A 23,363-nucleotide genomic window follows, 5' to 3' on the forward strand; every position below is an offset into this window, starting at 1 on the left:
CCACCTGTCGCCAGTCGGATAGCTGAAAATAGTTTGGAGAATGCGGGCATCGATCCCGCTACTTCTCGCATGCTAAGCGAGCGCTCTACCATTTGTGCTAATCCCCCGGTGCAATCTCTGTGGGACCTCACTAAAAAAGGAAATGTTTATAACCAATAATGAGGTTCTTTACCTCACAACATTGTTTGGAAAGCGTTACCAATTCCGCTCCGCCGTCCCTGCAGCAGGAGATGCAGAGGGTGGTCCGGGTTCTCCAATATGAAGAAGAAATACTTCCTTCAGTGTCCTCCTCTCCACCACCTGTTCCAGATAGTCTTGTTTGCAGCCAATAATGGAGTTGGCCTTCCTCCACAGACTCGCACAGTTAGTACAATTTAATATAGCGTTAGCTTTAACCTTACACTTTATGGGGTTTATGGAGTGAATATGCAGCCAATTTGAGCTTGTGTTACAAATCCATTCTTATTTAAAATCAACCACGCGGTGCGGTGACGTCCTCTGCTGGTCCTCAAGGGGACCAACTGGTTTCATTACCCTTTCACAATGTGATGGTCAACCAGCTCAACGGTCCTGAAAACATTTGACATGTAATTAATCGGAATTGGGCAATTTTAGGATAGAAACGCATTGTAATTGGTCAAAGGTTGACCTTTAATAACATACACAATTATATTTCGATAGACTGTGCTCTTTCCACGTTAACCATGCCTCAGGTAGCAATCAGAGTACAGATATGTGTCTATGGAGAGCTGAAAAAATTCCTCTGGAGGATGCGGGCACCGATCCCGCTACTTCTCGCATGCTAAGCGAGCGCTCTACCATCTGAGCTAATCCCCCAGTTCTTGCTTATGAAGGCCCTTAAGTAAAAAGAAATGGTAATAACCTCAGATAACTGTGTTCAAAAGATTTTTTAGGCTAGAAATGCATTATATTTGGTCCAAAAGTTGAACTTTAAGATGTGTACCTTGTAAGTAACTGTGTACACTTTCTTTGATATGTTTCCATGGCCAGTCGGAGAGCAGAAAAAAAACCTTTTGGAGAATGCGGGCATCGATCCCGCTACTTCTCGCATGCTAAGCGAGCACTCTACCATTTGAGCTAATTCCCCAGTAAAGGCTTTTCTGAGCCGTTGTATAAGAAGAAATGTATTGGAATACACACACGACTGCAGGGTTCATATCTAATCTCATATCTGCACACCAGAGGAGGGGACAGGCTTGTTGTATAGTTTTGCTTCACATTTTTATATATATATATATATATAAATAAATATATAAAAATATATAGAAATAGACTTGCATGGTTAGTACAATCTCATAAAACTACACTTTAAAGTGTTCATGAAGTTTAATATGCGGCCAACCTAAACTTGCATTACAACTCCATTCTTATTTAATAAATAAACCACCAACACCATTTATTTCACAACTGTTTATTTATTCAAAACTCAAAAGATGAGCGTTCAGTAGATGTTTACGTGGTCAATGGATGCAAGTTCCAGAGCAGATTACAGCCAGTAAAAAAATTACAATAAAAAAAACGCTGCAGAAGACCAAGGAGACTCCTTAAGTTTAACTGAATGCTTATGATGACAAGTCAAATAGTAATAATAGATTTATTTATACTGACCTTCTTCCTAACTATAACTCATATACCCTGGGCAACCTTTAACAGCTAAATAAAAAAAGTCTAAACACATGTACGCAGGAAAAAAAAACCACATAACAAACTCTGTGGTGTGACCTGTGTTAACTCAGTGCCAGGCTCCCTTTTTAATATTTTTTTAGAATACAACATTGTTACTGCTACCATCTCTAACCACGTCGTCAGTCCGCCTCCGAAATTTAAAAACGTCTGCATGTCGGCCTAAAAGATATATCGCCAATTAAACCCGGGGATCGTGCGACGTCTCTCAAAGTACACATATACAAAATATCACTCATTCACAGTCCATGTTTAACATTCTCATGCTCAGATATGTTGCTGGTCACCGATGAACGATCACAGATCTGATTGAACGCCTCGAAAAAATATAAAAAAGCTTGATGCTGACTCGATAAAAAAAAAAAGAAGAAGCTTTCAGTTCATGTACAGTCGGCGTTCGCACCGATGTGTTGCTACAGAAGGAAGTTAATCTAAATTAAGCAATAAGTTAAATAAATAAGAAATCGTTATCACTTTTTTTTTGTTACAGTAGTGCCCCGATGGGACCAAAAAGTTAATCGAATAAATAAAATACATCACGAGCGAAGACGTTGTTCTCTCGGAAAAATCACGACGTCGGCAATATTTACAGACTTAAAATTCACTCTATGCCTAAGTGTGTGTGTGTGTGTGTTTGTGTGTGTGTGTGGGGAGCGGAGGATGAAGCAGACTAGTTGTGTAACGTGTGCAGAGGCAGCCGGAGGGCGGGTGGGGAGGGGGAGGGGCTTACGAACAGATATGAGAAAAGAAAAGAGCGAGGGAGGGAGGGGTAATGGAGAGTATTTATAGAGAGCGTGCAGAGAAGAGTATAAAATATATGAGGGCAAAAAGAAAAGGAAGGATGAAGATCTTGAGGGGGGGGGCTCAGTATTCTTCCTGGTCCAGGTGAGCTGGCTCTTCAAGCTCCTCGTCCTCCGGAGGTGCAAAGCCGTCCTGAGAAACAGGGGGGGGAGAGATTATTATTCACGTTTGCAGGTTAATGTTTAAACCCCCTATTCCTGTTTAAAGAGGACATGAAAACAGTTACTAATGTCCTCTGTGTAGATCGTCTATCAATGATCTAGTGATCATCCAATGGGGCTTTTTCCTAAAATGCCAATCCATAGTCTCACAGACTTGTAAAAAATAATGTTTGTTTAAGGCTTTTAAGGCAAATAATGTTAGTTTAAAGACAAATAATGATCGTTTAAGTCGTTTATAGACAAATAATGTTCGTTTAAGGCTTTTTAAAGACAAATAATGTTCATTTAAAGACAAATAATGTTCGTTTAAGGCTTTTTAAAGACAAATAATGTTTGTTTAAAGACAAATAATGTTTGTTTAGGGTGTTTAAAGACAAATAATATTCGTTTAACCCTTGTGTTGCCTTCGGGTCAATTTGACCCAATTCAATGTTTCACCCTCCTGTCGCCTTCGGGTCAATATGACCCGATTCAATGTTTAACCCTCCTGTTACCTTTATATTTACTAACATATTTTACCCTTGAGGTCAATATGACCCCAGCTATTAAAATCTCCAGAAAATTATTAGAATTAATATTGTTTTCCAAGTTTAAGTGTGAGGTACTTTATGTTTGTTTGTTGACTCCCGAAAGAACACCGACATTAAACATTGAATCGGGTCAAATTGGCCTGAAGGCGACAGGAGGGTTAAATATTGAATCGGGTCAAAATGACCCGAAGGCAACACAAGGGTTAAAGACAAATAATGTTTGTTTAAAGACAAATAATGTTTGTTTAAGGCGTTTAAAGACAAATAATGTCCGTTTAATGCTTTTTAAAGACAAATAATGTCTGTATAAAGACAAATAATGTTTTTTAAAGACAAATAATGTTTGTTTAAGGCATTTAAAGACAAATAATGTTCGTATAAAGACAAATAATGTTCGTTTAAAGACAAATAATGTTTGTTTAAGGCGATTAAAGACAAATAATGTTTGTTTAAAGACAGAATAATGTTCGTTTTAAGAAATAATGTTCGTATAAAGACAAATAATGTTTGTTTAAAGACAAATAATGTTCGTTTAAGGCGGTTAAAGACAAATAATGTTTCTTTAAAGATGAAATCATGTTCGTTTTAAGACAAATAATGTTCGTATAAAGACAAATAATGTTCGTTTAAAGACATATAATGTTTGTTTAAAGACAGAAATATTGAATAAATCATCCACTTTTTCTTCTATTTAAAAAAAATCACCAATCTCATCTAAACTACTGGAGCCCCATGCCATGCGGCTGTATTTTCTCAATGTAATTGAAGTGTAAACACACAGCCGGCTCCCTGACGGAGGCCCGTCTCACCTCCGTCGCGTACAGGATGTTGATGATGCTGCTGAGGACGGAGCTGTTCTCACTCTCGTGCTCCTGGCAGATCAGCTCGATGTCGCGTAGTTTGCTGAAGTAGAAGTCTCTCTCCTTCTCCAGGCCGTCCACGGTCAACTTCAACTCCATCAACTTTAAAAAAGGAAAAGACATTTTTAAAAATAAGGAATTGTGTCAGACATTTATTTATTTTTTACACAAAAACGAGAAGGTGTCAGATAGAAATAGAAGTTATTTTTTAATATCCGGCAGCCTTATTTTGAACACGAACCGTACCATAGGACTAACTATTTGGATCATATGCACCAAATTTAACTTTTTTTTTCTTTTTTCTCTTTGGGTGGGGGGAATTATCAATTTACTTTTTTACATTTTGTATTTATTTTATACATTTTATTACATCTACTTGTGTATTTTTATTTTCTTCATTTTCCTAACTTGTTGTGTAATTTCCTGTAATGTTTAATGCATGTTCTCTTGCATTGTGAACATATTTGAAAAATAAAATGTTTTGTTGTTGTAATATTTAATATAATATAAGTTAGGAAAAAGAAGAACATAAAAAAACGCAAGTAAAAATAAAATAAATAAATAAAATAAAACAAATAAAATAAATTAAATAAATTATTCCTCGGACCCAAAGAGAAAAATTAAAAAATTAAAAAGTTGGTGCATAGGATGATGACGTGGGGGTTTCAGAGTACCCTTTGTGGTCCACCTGTTGATTTAGCTCCATGATCTCCGCATCGCTGCCCCCGTTTCTGGACAAAGATGGATTCTTCCTCATGGCCGGAATGGTGTGTTGGACCCGCTGTGGTGTCGGCATGATTTTGGGAACCGTTGGAGATGTCCTCTGTGGTCCTGGAGGTGATCAGAGATGTTAATCATTTGAATTGGGATGGATTTTACTGCATTTATGTGTCGATGGATCGAGCACATTATAGAGAGCTGTGACATCATCAGCTTTCAGCATAGTGCCATGCCTGCAATATGCCTTTTTTGTGTGTGTGTGTGAAAGGATTTAAAATTGCTTTACAAAACAACTGATTATTAAAAAGACACAAATTTAGATTGCTGGATTAAAAAAAGCCAAATTCGTAATTTTTTAAAACAAAAAATACCCCAAAATGGTTGAATGTCACACTTATTTGAGTCAAAATCCTAAAGAAAATTAAATAATAATAAATCCTGCATCCCTCTATAACTGCTTCAGCGGAGGCGTTAAAATTATTATTCTTCAAATTCTGGTTGAATGTCATATTTATTTAAGTAAAAATCTTGAAAAAATAAAGTCCTGCGTCCTGCCAAACCTATAGAAGTGCTTCAGCGGAGGCGTTAAACTCAAAACATGCCAACTCGCATTATTAGTTTTTAAACTGGGTACAAAAAGTCGCAAAAGCAAGCTCACGACACACTCCGGCTCACGTTAAGACTTCTATGATAATCAATTGGAATTCGGAAGACGGTTGCATGTGGCGTCACCCCGAGTCACTGAGGGGGAATCGCCCCGCCGGTGACTCGGTGGATGCCGGGGCGGTCGAGATGGATCCGGGGGGACGGCGGTTGGTCCGTGAGTCGTGCTGCTCACGCCACTCGCTTGCAGGAGGAGGGAGGGCGGGGGGGGGGGGAGAAGCTTTTCAAGCCATCCCAAAAAAAAAAGAAGCTCGGCAAGACCGTGCAGCAGCGGAGGCGGACAACTGTTGTTTTGGGGGTTTTTACCTGCGTTTCTCTTCGGTCTGTGGATAAAGTGATCACCTGGGTTGGGGGCGGGGGCCACGTCCTGCCCCTGTCTGGACAGCAGCGGGTCGTACTCCTTCCCGTCGTAGTTGGCGTCGAAGAACTTCTTGAACCACTGCACGAACTCAAAGTTGTCCTGGAACTTGCCCTTTACGAGCTTCTCCACAGGAATTATCTGGAGGATGGAGAAACAAAACAAGGGAAAACACACAATGAAATTTTTTTTTACATATTATTTAAAAAGGTGGAGCGGAAGACGTAATGTATCCTGACTTTGTCGATGCCCATCCTTTTAAAAGCCGCCTGTAGAAGTTTGAAGTTGTGTATGGACTCGTGCTCCAGCTTGGCTTGAAATTTGACTTTCTTGAGAAGGATGCAACCCGGAAACAACATGTCCATGAACTGGCAATACGTCGCTCCTGGAAGGAAACAAACACAAAGACAATTTATTTTATTTCTTCTTCTGCTTCTTCCGTCGTCGTCTCGTTTCTCCGGCCTCCTCACCTGAGCACAGCTGTTCGATCTTGGTGTAGGTGAGGTGCAGAGAGTCGTTGACCCACGCCAGCATGTCATGTCGGCTGAGGTTGTCGATGGACACCGACGTGGCGTACACATTCACCGCCATCCCAAACCTGGAGCGCACAACGGGGAGCGGAGGGAAGTGGCGACGTTAAAGAGGCAGGAAGTACGATTTTAAGTATATATTTTATTAGCTTTGTCTGTTTTGAATTTGTGAGTCTTCTTGTTGCATGTCTTGTTAGTACTTGACAATAAGAGTTCTCGCTATTCTCTCTATTAATTGTTGGTGCATCCATTTAAAAGTGAAAATATTGTATATGTAATCTGATGTTTTTAGGTATATTTTGTGACGTCTGCCTCTCGGGACGACAGATGAATAAAAAATACCCTCTTGGCTCATAACTCTGGCACATTTATAGAAATGTGCACCATGCCTTATCAAATAAAGCCCCCAAAAATGAAGATGACTTCATCTGTTTTTTTTATTAACCCTCCTGTTATGTTCGTTTCTTACATACAGCCGTGATGTTAATGTTGAAACACCCAAAAGTGGTCAGAAACCCCCATGTTTTTTTCTTCATGGGGTGATGTAGATAAATAGAGATGAGACACATGTGCTGTTCAGGGTCATATTGACCCGCTCACTCAAAATCAAGCCAAATGAGTCATAAAGGATTTAAGCACTAAATGATAAAAGGTCGACACAGATTTTTCTAAACCGAGCTGCCCACCTCCTCGTCCAATCAGCAGCCACGTAATTTTTACCCAGAAGCACTTCTCGGACCTGATATTCTTTTTTTTTTTTCGGGCAGCAATCAACAACTTTTCTTATTATTGATAAATGTGCAGATTTCTCTCTTGATTTTAACCATTTTATTGAGAAAATGTCACAACGTGTACTGAGAACCTAAGTTTCCTAAATATCTTCAGCTACGACGTGTTTGGTCTGCAGCAGGTTGATGTTTTAATGAACTCCTTTAGGTTATTTTAAGATTTAGATTTAGATTTATCATCTTTCTGATTATCATATTTATAAGGGGCACCTTCTGGTGTTGTGTGTTCCTCGTAGTGTGTTTATTGTCTGTTTACTGACTATTTCTTGTTGTCTGTATGAATTTCTGGTGACAAATGTGGATTAATAAAGTTTTTTATTACGGCCCAAAACCCAGAAATCATAATTTTTTTCTATCATGTAAACAACAGATAATCACAAAGAGAAACGCTTTGGTACATTTACTTTTTTTAAACAACTTAATAATAATAATAATAATCAGCTCTAGGTTTATTCATGGACCTACAGTACTGGACTCACTAACGGACCAACTTCTTGATCTAATTCTCCTAGATTTCAGATGTCGGTTGTATTAATAAGATCTTAATATTTTCTATAAACTTTCCCACATATCATGCAATGCAATGGTCATGTTCCCAACTGCACCCCTTCCTCTAGGTTATGAATGCTTAGTATTTCCTTGTCCTCCAGAACCCGTTGTAGCTGTAGAACCCAGTGGCTGGTGGAACCGGGCCGGCCTCTGGGGGACTTGATGTGTGACTAGTACACACACACAGTGTGCACGTTTAAGAAGCATTTTTACCGTCAGTTTTGAATCCACAGACGTGTTGAGAGCATAATCCTCCAGAGATTAAACACAAATACCCTGATGTGTGTGAGCAGCTTTGCACATCTGGTCCGCTGCAGCAGCTCACTTTGCTCAAATAAAATAAAAAATGGGCCTTTAACACCGTCACACGTGCACCAGCACGTCTATACACCATCAATGCACGTGTGAAACGTTGCTTCCCACGCCACTGCAAGTGTGTGTTTGTGTGACACATATTATAGCACGTCTGCACATTGCGTTCTTCATAATAAACAATACTGATAATCTTTGCAGCGTCAGCAGAGATAACACTGATGATATTGTGAACGCGCTCGCGCAGCATGTGGATGATGGTGGTGGTGAAAATAAACCACAACAATGAGACCATTTATAGGAGAGAAAACATGTGATCTATAACACACATGGATTATATGTACCGCGTGGAGGGGAGTTATATCCTCCCCCCCCCCAAAAAGGGGGAAAAAAGAACCTGCTGAGGCCTTCGAGAACGGTCCAAATGCAGACTGCAGCAAAGCGCCGTGAACCAACCCCCCCAAGAGTAGCACCACACATGGAGGGTGGGGGTGTCCGATAATAGGAGCAAGAGTGGAGAACAATACATGTGTCCGTTTCGCTCGGTTAAAATAAATAAATAAATAAACAACCACTACGCTGCTGCTCTCCGAGCGGCCCCCTCTACAGGCCTCCCCGGATACCTCCGGACTGTCAGTGCACAGGGGGAGACTATCCATATCTCTGCGTGGGAATAAAGCACGAGCTACTCCTCCACCCTCTTCCTCACGCGCCGCCACGCACAAAACACGCGAGGCAATTCGGGGTTCCGCTCGCGCCCGGTCGGTACTCACGGTATTCAGGAAGAAGCGTTCCAGTGTTGTTGTCCCGCTGCCGGTGCTCCTGGTGTCAATGCCCCGTCGTCGTTGTCGCGCGCTGCAGTGCGTGGTAACGGGCCGCCCTGTCTGGGGCTGCAACCATACAGATCCCCACCGCGCATGCGCACGACTCCATGCTGTTTAAAGGGTTCGTTATAAATAGGACTTTGGGCAGCGAAACAGACACATGATGAGTCTGCGTGGATTCTTTTTAGGCCGAGGTCACGTGCTTTATCTCCTGCTGGGTTGATGAAAGTATTCAGAGCCTCTATACGTCAATATAAATGTGCTTATTATCCGTTAGTGCTCAAACTAGCAATACTTTTATTATTAATTCACCCACTCATGTGCTGCACATGCATTATTTACTTACCCACGTCATTCAAAACAGTAAAACACGTGGCTCCTTTTGTTTTACCGTTATGTTATTATACTTCATTGGTTATACTATTGTTCTTTTATTGCATAGATGCTGTACTTTTATATGTTTATTACATTTTTATCTCGTTCGTGCCTTATTATTTTGTTTCCTCGTAAACGTGTGAAGTATTTTAACACAAAGCACCATTTATGTGTCTGTGCACGATGACAATACATTTCTAAAGGTTTCCTTGAGTGTCTAAAATGTCACAAAATTGTGATAATTCATCTTTCTAAGACACTTTATTGAAGCCGAAAGTTATTTTTTCAGATGTTTAGTGTCCGTCAAACTGTATAAAACGAGATTTAAATGTTTGTAATAATATAACAACAGAAGAATGCAGTGAAAATGTATTGCTTTCCTCCTGCAATGTCATAAAGTAGAAGTATAACAAAGTGTTTTAAAGGGCAGTGCTTCAGTAAATCTTACACAGGTCAGAAATAAGACACAGTATATATCTCATTGTGGTTTATATGCACTCAAATCATGTGACAAGGAGCTGCAAGAAGATAAAGGAAGTCAATGCGACGACACATTGTTCGGCACCAGTGGACATTTTGGGGAGTGTGGGGGACGACGGAGAAAACGAGTCACTGGAGCTTCTCTGGAAGTGAAATCCCAAAAGAAACCAAAACGATGGCGTGGGGAACCTGTCGTGTCACGCGATGACGCAGTCTAATAAACATGTTACAAAATCTTGTGTGCATCAGTTTCGACCAAGAAAAAAAAGACAATTATTCACAAGAAAAAGGACGTGACTAAAAAACAAACAATAACAAATACAGTATTAGTAGAGCGGGGCTTCGAGCATGCCTTCTTCCTGTTATGATGCTGAGCTTTCGGGGGCATACACATGTGTGAAAGCGGTCGATCCCCTCAGGAAAGAATCATTTCACCTTCTCTAATTGCTTCTCAGTGGCGTGTGTGTTAGAGTCAGCGTAACCTTTGACCCCCACCCACAGTAGAAAAAGAAGGGGGACGGACGGTGTGTTCTCGGGGTGAGAAAAACGGCAGTTTGGGTGAGACTTTTTGCTCTCTCTCTGTGTGTGTGTGTGGAAAACAATTGATATGCTATATTAAGGAATGCATGCGTAACATTGCACAGCATTTCAGATTACAGTGGTTCATTCACATTGGGTGGGGAGTGTGTGTGTGTGTGTGGCGGGGGGGGGGGGGGGGGGGGTACAGAAGTCCATTCTGCTGTAAGGCTGTAAACATGATCTGAAAAATGCTAATATGACGACCTCATTCTCACATAGGAAATTATTCTAACACGGTAGCATCGACAGAAAAAATGCAATATAAATAATAAATTAACAAACGTTAAAAAAAGCTGGCATTATGCATTTTTTTCATCAGTTGATCAACTATATATATATATTTTTAAATTATTAATGTCATGCTAATAACTCATCATCACACTTCGTTCTCGGGTGGGGGCTGGCGTTAAAAAGACATTTATGACATTTAAATAAAGTAAAAAGGCATCTAAATACATGATACAAGTGCAAAAATCGTATTTTTACAGTGAGGTAACTCAATCGCATCGTAAAAAAAACAAAAACACGACTCACCTTCAAAATCCTATCAGTCACATTTTTTTCCACACTAAACGCGATCCGACATTTTTTACCGAAATGCGTTAGCCGTAATAACTTAGCAACGGTTTCTCTTGCTGACACACGACCATATTATCACAGCAAATGTTACACAGTTTTAACGTTTTACAATCCTATGTAACTGTGCTGAGTTCCAAATAACAAAACATGACATCATCAACCCAACACACAACGTATTCTAAGCTTCCAGGAAGAAATAATATATGGTCCCGCTCGGCCACATGTTTCCCTTTCCGGGCGGCGTTCTGCCGCCTCGCGCGAGGTCCCACCGTCTGATTGGTTACCAGATCCCGCTGGATCTCCCTCCGGGGGGGGCGAGGATCCTGGCCGAGGACCTCTTTGGAACCTTGTCATCGATCTGGGCACCTGAACGCAACACGTGTGCAATCGGTGAAACACGAGGAACGTGTATGTAACATGTATGTAACGTGTATGTAACATGTATGTAACATACATGTAACATGTATGTACCGTGTATGTAACATGTATGTAATGTGTATATGTAACGTGTATGCAACATGTATGTAACATGTATGTAACGTGTATGTAACGTGTATGTAACATGTATGTAACGTGTATGTAACATGTATGTAACATGTATGTAACGTGTATGTAACATATGTAACGTGTATGTAACATATATGTAACGTGTATGTCACATGCATGCTCACGCTTCATATTCATGTTGCAGCTTAATCACATTTTTCCTTCTTCTTCCCTGCAGCTTATGTTAAGTTCCGTGTCACGTGTACTTAAAAAAAGATAAATTCCTATCATGCCATTTCACATGCTGCTCAAACACCATTCATAAATACTGGCGATGAGTTATAGTAACTATTCTTCATTGGTCTTAATGTTTACCAGGGGGTGTCTCCTGTTGTCCTGGGGGGGGGGGGGGGCTGTGGTCCTGAGTCTCTGTTACATGCCAATCCCCATCTCTTCCCCTCATTTCCCATTCGTCATAACGTCTATATTTACATTAATTAACCTCCTTATGCTTTTACTTTAGGTGTCTGTGTATTTGCAATGTGTGTTTGTTATGTTACGTAAGGTTATTTTTTTGGTCTGCATGTATTTTAAAATGATCTATAAAACTTACTCTGATTATTTACTCATGTAGAAAAAGATAATATGTGTAAGCCTTCTACATCTTGGTTTACTAAAGCAATAATAATACAAAAAAGAAGCCCTCAAAACCTGTTGAAGTACAGCGCCCTCTTCAGGCCAGGAAGTGTATGTTTTTTAAACAATTGGAAAATTAGTGATAGAAATACAGCAGCTCTCTCTCTACAAGTTAGAGTGCAGTCTAATAAATACTTACTCCCGATAAGTGTCATTGTATCATAAATATAAATATCCTCTGCCTCTTACCGGACAGGCTGAAGCTGGACCCTTGGAGGTCCCTCACTCCCCCGTGCCGGGTGCGGGGGCGCGTGGGCGTGTCCAAATCTGAAACCCCCGGCTCCCGCTTCCCGGAGTTGAGCACCGGGACCACTTCACCGGTGTAGGGCTCCCGCTCCACGGCCTTCACAGCCTGGCACTGGTAGGGCAACACACACGGAGATGTATATATATATATAAATACATATTACAATCACTAATTAATCCAATCAAATTAATAAAAACGTGAACGGTTAAAAAAAAGATATATATAAATACTTTAAATACTCTTTTGACAACCAAGATATCAACTTTATTGCACTACGACTAGACTTCAGGATTTATTGTCGTTTCTTTCTCCATTAGGCCATGGACTCTGTGGCGCAACGGTAGCGCGTCTGACTCCAGATCAGAAGGGTGCGTGTTCAAATCACGTCAGGGTCAATATTTTGTTTGTTATCCCCCCAAAAAAGAAATGAATAGATCAATTCATAACCAACGGGAGTAAGGAATGGAAAAAATGAAAAGGCAACTAAAAAAATGTAAAAGTGAATAAAGAAAAGAAAGAAAACTTAATAAAAGAAAGGAGGAGAAAAGTATTACAAAATAAATGAGGAAGGAGCAAAGAAGAAAATTTAATAAATAAAAGTAAATTAAAAAACTGAAGAGAGAATCTTAGAAAATGTTAAGAAAACGAGGAAATAAGAGTAGAGGGGTGGAGGATGGAGAGATGAAAACAAGGAATCAAGAGAAGGGAACATGGTAACTTATAGGAAGGAATTGACAGGAGGAAGAAAGGCAGGAAAAAAAGACAGAAAGACAGAAAGATGGAAAAAAGAGACAGAAGGAGAAAGAAAGAAAAAAAGAAGTTAACTTCAGAGAAAAACCTAAGAAAAAAAAGAAATTAAAGAAAGAAAGAAAGAAAAGAGGAGAAAAGTAATAGATATAAATGAGGAAGAAGGAAAGAAAACAAAAGAAAATAAGGTAATTTCTGAGAAGAACTTAAGAAAGAAGGAAATAAAAGAATAAAAAAAGGAAAAGAGGAGAAAAGTATTAGAAATGAATGAGTAAGAAGGAAATTAACAAAGGAAGGAAGGAAGGAAGTGAGGACACTTCTGTCTGCTACCTTTTCCCTCTGGACCATCTTCTTGTAGAGGTAGTCCGGGAACGTCCTCAGGGGGCAGAACTTCCCAGAGCCCTCGGCACACGCGAAGATGCCGTTCTCGTAGACCAGGCGGCCGCGGCTGATGGTTACCAGGGGAACGCCATGGCAACGGAGACCCTCGTACAGGTTCACGTCTCCTCCCTGGACCTGGTTGCTCACAGAGATGGTCCTGCAGGCCAGAGGAGACCCAGTTAGATCGAGACCAAAAAGCTCATCGATGTGATGGATGGAGGGATGGAGGGTGGGGATCGGGTTTCATACTTGGATCCCTCGGGGTCCCAGACCACCACGTCGGCGTCTGCTCCCGGGATGATCTTCCCTTTCCTGGGGTAGAGGTTGTAGATTTTGGCCGCGTTGGAGCTCGTCACCGCGACAAAGCGATTCTCGTCCATCTTCCCTCCGACCTGAGCGACGAGGACAAAGAAAGACAACAAGGGAATGTTTGTGTGTCAACAAGGAAACAAGAGAAGAGGAAACGGTATGAAGGGAACATGGACACTTAGGAAGGAATGAATGGAGGAAGGAAGGCAGGAAAGAAAGAAAGAAAGACGGGAAAAAGAGACGGAAGGAGAAAGAAAGAAAAAAAAGAAAAGTATTACAAATAAAGGAGGAAGAAGTAAATAAAAGACAGAAAGAGCAGAGTGTGTCCTCCGCTCCAGAGGCGGCCCTCTCACCACTCCTCTCTCCCAGAGGACGCTCATGCGGTCCTGGACGCCGGGCAGGCCGTGGGGGATCTTGGTGAAGTCGTCCTTGCCCATGGCGCGCTGCTTCACGGTGAACGGCCGGTGGTCGGACGCCACGGCGTTCAGGGTGTCGCTGCAGGCCGGAAGAACAGACACGAGTTGGGGAGTGGAAGGTTACATTTTACACGGGTAAGGGGGTGGTGGAGGGAGGGGGGGCGGGGTGGGAGGTCCTCACTTCCCCAGCAGGCTCATCATGTAATTGGGGGTGTTGGGGTCCAGGCGCAGCGGCGGCACGGTGACGTGGGCGGCGGCGTGCGCCCAGTCCTGATGGTAGTACTGTATGCCACTCAGCACGGCGTGGGCCGTGGTCGTCTCCGCGTGGACCACTTTGCCTGAGGGGAGGGGGACGCACCATGGGTTACATTAAAGAGAGATGGTAGGGTAGGTGAAGGTGAAGGTGAAAGTGACACACCTGTGACTATTTCTTTTTTTAAAGACCAGAAAGAAAAATAAGAAATAGGATGGATGTTAATGGGTGAGTTCAGGCACTATACAGGACTGTCTCAGAAAATTAGAATATTGTGATAAAGTTCTTTATTTTCTGTAATGCAATTAAAAAAACAAAAATGTCATGCATTCTGGATTCATTACAAATCAACTGAAATATTGCAAGCCTTTTATTCTTTTAATATTGCTGATTATGGCTTACAGCTTAAGAAAACTCTAAAATCCTATCTCATAAAATTTTAATATTTCCTCAGACCAAGTAAAAAAAAAGATTTATAACAGCTGAGTGTTTGTCAAGGCTCAGGAAACCCTTGCAGGTGTTTCGAGTTAATTAGACAATTCAAGTGATTTGTTTAATACCCTACTAGTATACTTTTTCATGATATTCTAATATTTAGAGATAGGATATTTGAGTTTTCTTAAGCTGTAAGCCATAATCAGCAATATTAAAAGAATAAAAGGCTTGCAATATTTCAGTTGATTTGTAATGAATCCAGAATGCATGACATTTTTGTTTTTTGAATTGCATTACAGAAAATAAAGAACTTCATCACAATATTCTAATTTTCTGAGACAGTCCTGTATATATATATATATATTATATATATACATATATTTCATATATATATATATATCTTTCTTTTCCTTTATATAGTCTATATATATATATATTTCTTATATATATATATATATAGACTCTAAAGTACCATATTATGGGAGGTCAAAACTGTGTTTTAGACATAAATTAATACTAAAGTCGGTATTCTTGACATAAACTGTCCAACTTTCTTTCATAACAGAACGTGGGCCTCACCCTGCTTCTTGGCTGTCGCGACGACGTCTCCTGCAGACATACTGGACACGCTGACCAGGTAGATCGGGCAGTGGGCCTAGAACAGACACACACACACAGCATGTTAATGTAAGATAGCCGATCTCTTCACAATTCGAAGGTTCTTCACTCACCCTGTTGGCGATGGTAATGGCCCTGTGGGTCGCCTCCGCTTCCAACTGCACAGAGACAGAGGAAGACTCAGCTTATGACAAATAATATTATTAAAATAATAATAACAGGACTGATGACGAGAGGCTGGATGTAGTTCAAATAAAGGCGGCTGCAGTACCTCTTCCGGCCTGCTGATCTCAATCCCCTCCGGGCCACTGATGCCCAGGTCCAATGTTTCTTTTGCACCCTGAGAAAACACAAGATATTGTTATAAATTATGTGAACAAGGAAGTGGTGCAAAGTTCACGAATACGAGCATTTAATATTTAATAACTATATGCTTGGCCTCTTCACCTCGGCCACCAGTTCCCCGTTCTCGGCGTGCACCCTGGCGATGGCTCCGATGTCCTTGCAGTGCTGCAGCACCTGGAAGAGCTCGCCGTCCCTCAGCATGAACGTGTCCTTGTAGGCCATGAACATCTGGAAGGAATTCACTCCCTCCTCCCTCACCAGCTGCTCCATCTCTGCTCGCACCTGCAGGAAAGGTGAAGCAGGAATTGAGCTCCAGCGAAGCAGGAATTGAGCTCCAGCAAATGTCTCCGGACCCCTGAAACCCGCGAAACCCTTTGCACGGAGGAGAATCCAGATTCTTCTGTGTCGTGCTCTCGTTTTTATTTGGCGGTATATTTACTTTGGTGTCAAACTCATTTTCACCACCGTGGGCCACATCAGCATCATGGCCGCCCTCTTAAAGGGCCGGCGTAATACAAACACTGTATAAACTACTCTTGAACATATTGTTAAATAACTCTCTTTGCATTTGATTGTTGTTTATTTGAGTGTAGAACTATTGTAACATAAGAAAATGTCTCTAACATTATAACATAAATCCATTTAATTTGAAACCTTCAAAATAAAAGCACAGGATATTTTTTCTTAAATTTCCAAACTTTTGAACAGTAGTGCACATCTAAAAAAAGAAAGAAAGAGGAAATCATTCTGGAAAAATGATCACGTCTCCACGGTGATGAAGTACCTTGGGTCCCCACCACGTGACGCCCACGTGCAGCGAGTAGTCGCAGCAGGCTTTGGGGTCCGCCGAGCCGCGGCACCTCTCGTAGGCGTCCAGCAGGGACTCGTTCCTCTCCGGCAGGACGTGGCCCATCACCATCGTCGTGCCCCCTGCTAGAGCCGCCTGGAGGAAAGACAAATGACCGCTTCATTTTAAAAAATTGTCAAATAATTCTGCATCTTTCGTTCTGTGTAACCAAAAAGTTTGCCACAAAATATTGAAGTTATGATACTGTGACAATCGTCTCTCAGGGAAGTCACTTCTATTTTCTTAAGAGAGAGAGTTTTGAGCCAAGAGGTTATTTTTTAAATCTGTAATCCCAAGAGGCAGATGTCATAAAACAAACCTAAAAACATAAGATTACATATACAATGTTTGTACAATATTTACTATTTAATTGGTGCACAAACAATTAATAGAGAGAATAGTGAGAACTCTTCGACGTTGTCAAGTCCTAACAAGACATGCAACAAGAACTCACACATTAAAAATGGACAAAGCAAATAAAATAGGGGAGAACTATGTTTATGCTTAATGCTCTTTATTAATTTCCGTAACAGAAGGTGGTAGAGGCGGTAATTTGAATTAATGAATCGCCATCGCAGACTAAAAGGAACTGAGGTTAAGGGACGCTGAAGTAGAATATATTGATTTATTAAGCCCGTAAATACTGATGTGACCGCAATCTACCGATCAGCTCTCTTGAGAATACAAGTAGAAGCCTTTATTGCCATTAGCGCATACTTTTTTATAGTTATTTGCAGATGATTGCTGATGGTAAAATAAAACCCTCAGTGGTTAAAACACAGGATTTACTGCCCATCACCGCATGATATGCAATCACTATAATTTATTCACGGTGTTCGGCTCATTACCAGATTGAGATGTTTTAACACTGCGATGCTTAATCCTCATAACCCCAACAAGTGGAGACAGAGGGAGTGTTGTGTGTGTGTGTGTGTGTGTGTGTGTAGCTTCACTGAGCGTTTGTCAGCTGACCCTGGAGAGTGAGCGGTGTGGAGTGGGAGAGACCACGAGGGAGGGGGGGGGGGACCATTGTCTCCAAGCACAATGGAGTGAGTGAAAAGGCTTTGCAGCAGCCCCCCGGTAACCATGGAAACAGAAACTGATCTGCATTTGTCTCCAGACACATTTTTTTGGAGCACGGTCGCAGCGGAGTGAGTGAGGGAGGGAGGGGGAAAGAAATGATGAAGGAATGGAGGGAGGAAGGGGCTAGGAGGGAGGGAGGGAGGAGGGGGTTAGGAGAGAGAGGGAGGGAGGAGGGAGAGGGAGGTAGAAAGAAATGCCGAAGGAAGGGAGGGAGGGAGGAGGGGGGAGGAGGGAGGAGAGAGGAAGGGAGGAGGAGGAGGAGGAGGAGGAGAGAGGAAGGATGGAGAAAGGAGTTAGGAAGAAGGGAGGAAGGAGGGAAGGGATGATGACGGAGGGAGGAGGGAGAGAGGGAGGAAGAAAGGAGGAAGGAGAAAAGGAGGGAGGGAGGAGGAAGGGAGGGAAGAGGGAGGAGGGAGGAGGCGAGGAATGAGGAGAATGGTGTCTGTCACCAGCGTCCAGCCACTGAAACAAATGAAACTCTCTCATCATCCATGATGACCTCATCACCGGCCACCATGATGACCTCATCACTCGTTCTCTGGCTAATCATCCGCGTGAGATGTTGCTGCAACAAACTTGATTCAAAACAATAAAAATAAATAAAACTACCAAGTTCAGTTTTATATCTGTGAATCTAGCGATTGTTGTCCTGGCGACAGACTTTGTGACATCTGTGTTTATGGATCTCAGTTTGCCCAAAACCCAAAAGATCAAGATCTAAAAACCTGAGAATCTTTTGCTATTTTTTGCTTTTTCGCAAAAAAATTATAAAAACAATCAACCTTCTGTTCATTTACCAACATATTAATGCACTAACTATTAGGAATCCGCCTCCAGGATCGGCTGTACGGACATGCAAAGTATGTTTGTATTCTAGCTGCTTTAATGCTGTATATTTAATATTATCTTACTATTGCAGTTTGCAGTGTTAATGTTCAAATTTGTACTTATATCTTTATATTCTCATATCACGAGAGCTGTCTCATCTCATCAATAAACAAACTGAAGACACTTCACTGACATTTATGGCTTTAAAATGAATTTCCATTGATCTCCATCTAATATATTTTTGATCATAAGCAATCCTAAACGTGTGTGTGAGTGTGTGTGTGTGTGTGGGGGGGGGGGGGGGGGCACTCAAGGGAGTCAAGCTGAATTTAGTCCAAAAACTAGAAGAACACCTGACTCTTAAAGTTCTTCCACTGAAAAACCCACGTTAATCAGGACAAAGCAAGTTGCCCTACTTCCAAATCCAAACCATCCTCCTCCTCTTCCTCCTCCTCCTCTTCCTACTCCTCTTCTTTCTTTCCGTTACCTTGGTGCCGCTGTAGAAGTCGTCCGCCGCGGTGGCGTTCATGAAGCTCTCCTCCAGGTGGACGCTGGTGTCGATGCCCCCGGGGAGGACCAGTTTCCCCGTGGCGTCGATGACCTTGGCCCCGCCCGGGATCATCAGCTCCTTGCCCACCTGCTGGATGACGCCGTTCTCGATGTAGACGTCGGCCTCCTGGGTGCAGTCGTCGTTCACCACCTTGCCGCCCTTGATCAGGATGCGCGCCGTCGCTGGGCTGGAAGACATGGCTGTAGCTCTGTGAGGGAGAGAGAGTGAGAGAGAGAGAGAGAGAGAGAGAGAGAGAGAGAGAGAGAGGAAAAGATGGAGTTTAACCATGTTTTTATCTGGTATTTAGGAGGAGTTGCTAAAACTGTAGTACACTGACTACATCAAAAACTACACTGACTCCATCTTAAACTAGTAAACACACACTGACTACATCTTAAACTATTAAAAACACACACTGACTACATCTAAAACTACTAAAACACACACTGACTAGAAAAACTAGTAAAACACACACTCACCACATCTAAAACTAATAAAACACACACTGACTACATCAAAAACTATTAAAACACACACTCACCACATCTAAAACTAATAAAACACACACTGACTACATCTAAAACTATACTAAAACACACACTGACTCGAAAAACTAGTAAAACACACACAGACTACATCTAAAACTACTAAACACACACAAAAATGACAGTTATAGTCATTGTTCCTTCTTCCAGTACCTCATCCTGAGTCTCGCAGATAAACGCTCCAGTGATGCTGCCCTGGGTTCAGTCTGTCAGGCTGTGACTGATATCAGCTGCCTGACTGTGTCAGTCACGGTCTGAGAGCTGACGCCTCGGTGCATGGTGACGTGTGGAGGGAGAGAAGCTCAGAGGCTTGTGGAGCACATGAAAAGGCAGACGTGGGTCAATAAGACCATTATTTTGAAAAGCAGCATAAAACTGAAGAAATAAGTTTTTCCCTTTACTTTTTTGGGGGAAATAGGTCTAGTCTCCCAACATGGAGACCATGTGATCTCAAAAGGAGTTGCAAGATGAATCCAAGAGGTCACCACATGGGAAACTATAAGAGACATATTTTACGACTGAACTTTTTCCGTGCTGCTGTCTTTTTACCTAAACTATACTTTTACCTCTCAGACTTTAAAAAATGGTAAAACCACACTTTGAATGAAACAATCAGGCCATGTCTTTGATATTATTCCTGCAAATTTCAGATATATACAATATTTTGTGGTCTAAAAATTATTGGATTCACAGTCCAGAAACAGCTCTTACACTTCATGTTGATGGATTACATTTGGGGGAATTGAATGAATAAGTAAATATGGAGAAATTAGAAGAAAATATATACAGTATGTGTCTAGTCTGGGTCAGTAGTCCCACAGTTCTGGCTCAGGTGGCCCTACTCTACTGGGTTCCACTCTAACCCCAAAAGACAGGGAAAGTAAAGACACTGAATCTCCTCCACATGATGTGGTTGTAATCATTGATCATCTGAGATTATTATCTATATGCAACAAGAACAAATAATCCATCTCCAGGATCTGCCACCTCCCTTCCCTCGTGTGTGTGCGTGCGTACAAGTGTGTGTGTGTGTGCCCATCCTGCGTGCTTGCGTGCATGCTGCGTGCGTATGAGGGTGCGGCAACTTTACTGCATGCAGCCCTCACACATCCTGCTGGTCGACAACAGCTTCAGGCTACATAATAATAATAATAAAGTTATTATTATTAATATGTACAGGGCCTCGTTATTGCTCCATCACGCACGCCGGTGTGTCAATAATAAACAGGTGAGCTTGTGACTTGCACAAATATTAAGTGGACCCCCCCCCACCAAAAAAAGATGTATGATTAAATATATGCAGCTATGCACGGCGTATTTTTTATATTTTCCACTTTGGAGTAGGCCTACACAAACACACACACACACACACACACAGGCCCAAATGTCTTTGACTTAAATGAATTAATTTAAAAATCCACGCAATGCGTCATTTAATATATATAAATATATAATATCGTATGCAGGCTCGTCGTGTAATTTCAGTGCAAAAAAAGAAGGAAAAAAAAGAAGTGTGCCCTCGGTGTGAATGATGACTCTTGACACAAAGAAACCGGTCCCCCCCCCCCCCCCCTGGCGGTGATGATGGGCTGCTCGGCCCCGGCCCCTCCGGCCCATCGGTCCCCTCCATCCCCCCCCCCCGTCCCCTCCTCCACGACCGGAGGTGTAGAATGGCACCGTACAGCCGTGCTGCCCGGCTCAAAAGGTTTGCACATGGATGCTGTGAGGGTGGCATGCACGAGCAGGGCAGACACCCAGACGTGCAGCCTGGAGGAGGAGGAGGAGGAGGAGGAGGGTGGGGGTGGGGTGGGTGGGGGGTGGGCATGGAAACAAAATCTCCCCAGCTCCAGGAGAGGATTTCTTCCCCCACTAGTCCGAGTCTAAACTCCATAGATGTGGTCCACATACCTCCTGTAGGGCCCCTGCTGCTGCTGCTGCGGCTCCTCGCGGGTCTTTTGGATCTCAGGGACAGAATGCAACACAACGCGTGGATGGCACTTCCCAAAAGAAGATACACTCACGCACACACTCTCACACACACACACGCACACATTCGCTCACGCACACACCAGATGGATGGTCTTTCCTGGCCGGTACGGGACCAGAAGCAGCATAATCATAATCATCATCCCCCATCAAGTTAGCAAATACAGTAAAGATAAGACTTCCGGTTGTGGCTTTCAAAATAAAATCCAAATTGTTTTTCCCCCCCACCTGTTTCACGAAATTAGAAGAAATGTCCTCATTGCTACCAGTCTCGTATAGATTTGTGCACAATATCTAAACTGTAAATATTAGATTGGGAAAAACTATTATAATAATTTAGGATAGGAATATATACACTACCGTTCAAAAGTTTGGGATCACCCAGACAATTTCGTGTTTTCCATGAAAACTCACACTTGTATTTATCAAATGAGTTGCAAAATGTATAGAAAATATAGTCAAGACATTGACAAGGTTAGAAATAATGATTTGTATTTGAAGTATTAATTTTTTTCTTCAAACTTTGCTTTCGTCGAAGAATGCTCCTTTTGCAGCAATTACAGCATTGCAGACCTTTGGCATTCTAGCTGTTAATTTGTTGAGGTAATCTGTTGAAATTTCACCCCACGCTTCCTGAAGCACCTGCCACAAGTTGGATTGGCTTGATGGGCACTTCTTGCGGACCATACGGTCAAGCTGCTCCCACAACAGCTCAATGGGGTTGAGATCTGGTGACTGTGCTGGCCACTCCATTACAGACAGCATACCAGCTGCCTGCTTCTTCCCTCAATAGTTCTTGCACAATGTGGAGGTGTGCTTTGGGTCATTGTCCTGTTGGAGGAGGAAATTGGCTCCAATCAATCGCTGCCCACAGGGTATGGCATGGCGTTGCAAAATGGAGTGATAGCCTTCCTTATTTAAAATCCCTTTTACCTGGTACAAATCTCCCACTTTACCAGCACCAAAGCAGCCCCAGACCATCACATCACCTCCACCATGCTTGACAGATGGTGTCAGGCACTCTTCCAGCATCTTTTCACCTGTTCTGCATCTCACAAATGTTCTTCTGTGTGATCCAAACACCTCAAACTTGGATTCATCTGTCCATAACACCTTTTTCCAATCTTCCTCTGTCCAATGCCTGTGTTCTTTTGCCCATAACAATCTTTTCTTTTTATTGGCCAGTCTCAGATATGGCTTTTTCTTTGCCACTCTGCCTAGAAGGCCAGCATCCCGGAGTCGCCTCTTCACTGTCGACGTTGACACTGGCGTTTTGCGGGTACCATTTAAAGAAGCTGCCAGTTGAGGACCTGTGAGGCGTCTATTTCTCAAACTAGAGACTCTAATGTACTTGTCTTCTTGCTGAGTTGTGCACCGGGCCTCCCACTTCTCTTTCTGCTTTGGTTAGAGCCCGTTTGTGCTGTTCTCTGAAGTACGTTTCACACACCGCTGTAGGAAATTTTCAGTTTCTTTGCAATTTCTCGCATGGAATAGCCTTCATTTCTAAGAACAAGAATAGACTGGCGAGTTTCACATGAAAGTTCTTTTTTTCTGGCCATTTTGAGAATCTTATCGAACCCACAAATGTGATGCTCCAGATAATCAACTAGCTCAAAGGAAGGCCAGTTTTATAGCTTCTCTCATCAGCAAAACAGTTTACAGCTGTGCTAACATAATTGCACAAGGGTTTTCAAGGGTTTTCTAATCATCCATTAGTCTTCTAAGGTGATCAGCAAACACAATGTACCATTAGAACACTGGAGTGATCGTTGATGGAA

At 42.1% G+C, this 23,363-nt stretch overlaps 2 protein-coding genes and 1 non-coding gene across 3 annotated transcripts; 1 reads left to right on the plus strand and 2 right to left on the minus strand.

The window, feature by feature from the left end:
* Positions 1 to 1,416: 1,416 nt before the first annotated feature.
* On the minus strand, positions 1,417 to 8,845 carry mapre3a (microtubule-associated protein, RP/EB family, member 3a). The gene is made up of 7 exons (XM_056427160.1): positions 8,750 to 8,845; positions 6,268 to 6,395; positions 6,037 to 6,182; positions 5,782 to 5,938; positions 4,745 to 4,887; positions 4,006 to 4,158; positions 1,417 to 2,637 (listed from the first exon to the last, which is right to left on the minus strand). Exons 2-7 carry the CDS (start codon positions 6,386 to 6,388, stop codon positions 2,569 to 2,571), a joined length of 789 nt encoding a protein of 262 aa, XP_056283135.1. The 5' UTR covers positions 6,389 to 6,395; positions 8,750 to 8,845; the 3' UTR covers positions 1,417 to 2,568.
* Positions 8,846 to 9,647: 802 nt separating this feature from the next.
* On the minus strand, positions 9,648 to 21,665 carry dpysl5a (dihydropyrimidinase like 5a). The gene is made up of 13 exons (XM_056426290.1): positions 21,508 to 21,665; positions 18,992 to 19,262; positions 16,531 to 16,689; positions 15,849 to 16,028; positions 15,673 to 15,741; positions 15,515 to 15,559; positions 15,363 to 15,438; positions 14,277 to 14,433; positions 14,033 to 14,174; positions 13,620 to 13,762; positions 13,320 to 13,527; positions 12,185 to 12,353; positions 9,648 to 11,179 (listed from the first exon to the last, which is right to left on the minus strand). Exons 2-13 carry the CDS (start codon positions 19,250 to 19,252, stop codon positions 11,094 to 11,096), a joined length of 1,695 nt encoding a protein of 564 aa, XP_056282265.1. The 5' UTR covers positions 19,253 to 19,262; positions 21,508 to 21,665; the 3' UTR covers positions 9,648 to 11,093.
* Positions 12,566 to 12,637, plus strand: trnaw-cca (transfer RNA tryptophan (anticodon CCA)). The gene has a single exon. It is a non-coding gene; the product is annotated as a tRNA-Trp (tRNA).
* Positions 21,666 to 23,363: the final 1,698 nt, after the last annotated feature.

The sequence above is a fragment of the Pseudoliparis swirei genome, chromosome 11 (genome assembly GCF_029220125.1).
Source record: "Pseudoliparis swirei isolate HS2019 ecotype Mariana Trench chromosome 11, NWPU_hadal_v1, whole genome shotgun sequence".
Lineage (NCBI taxonomy): Eukaryota > Metazoa > Chordata > Actinopteri > Perciformes > Liparidae > Pseudoliparis > Pseudoliparis swirei.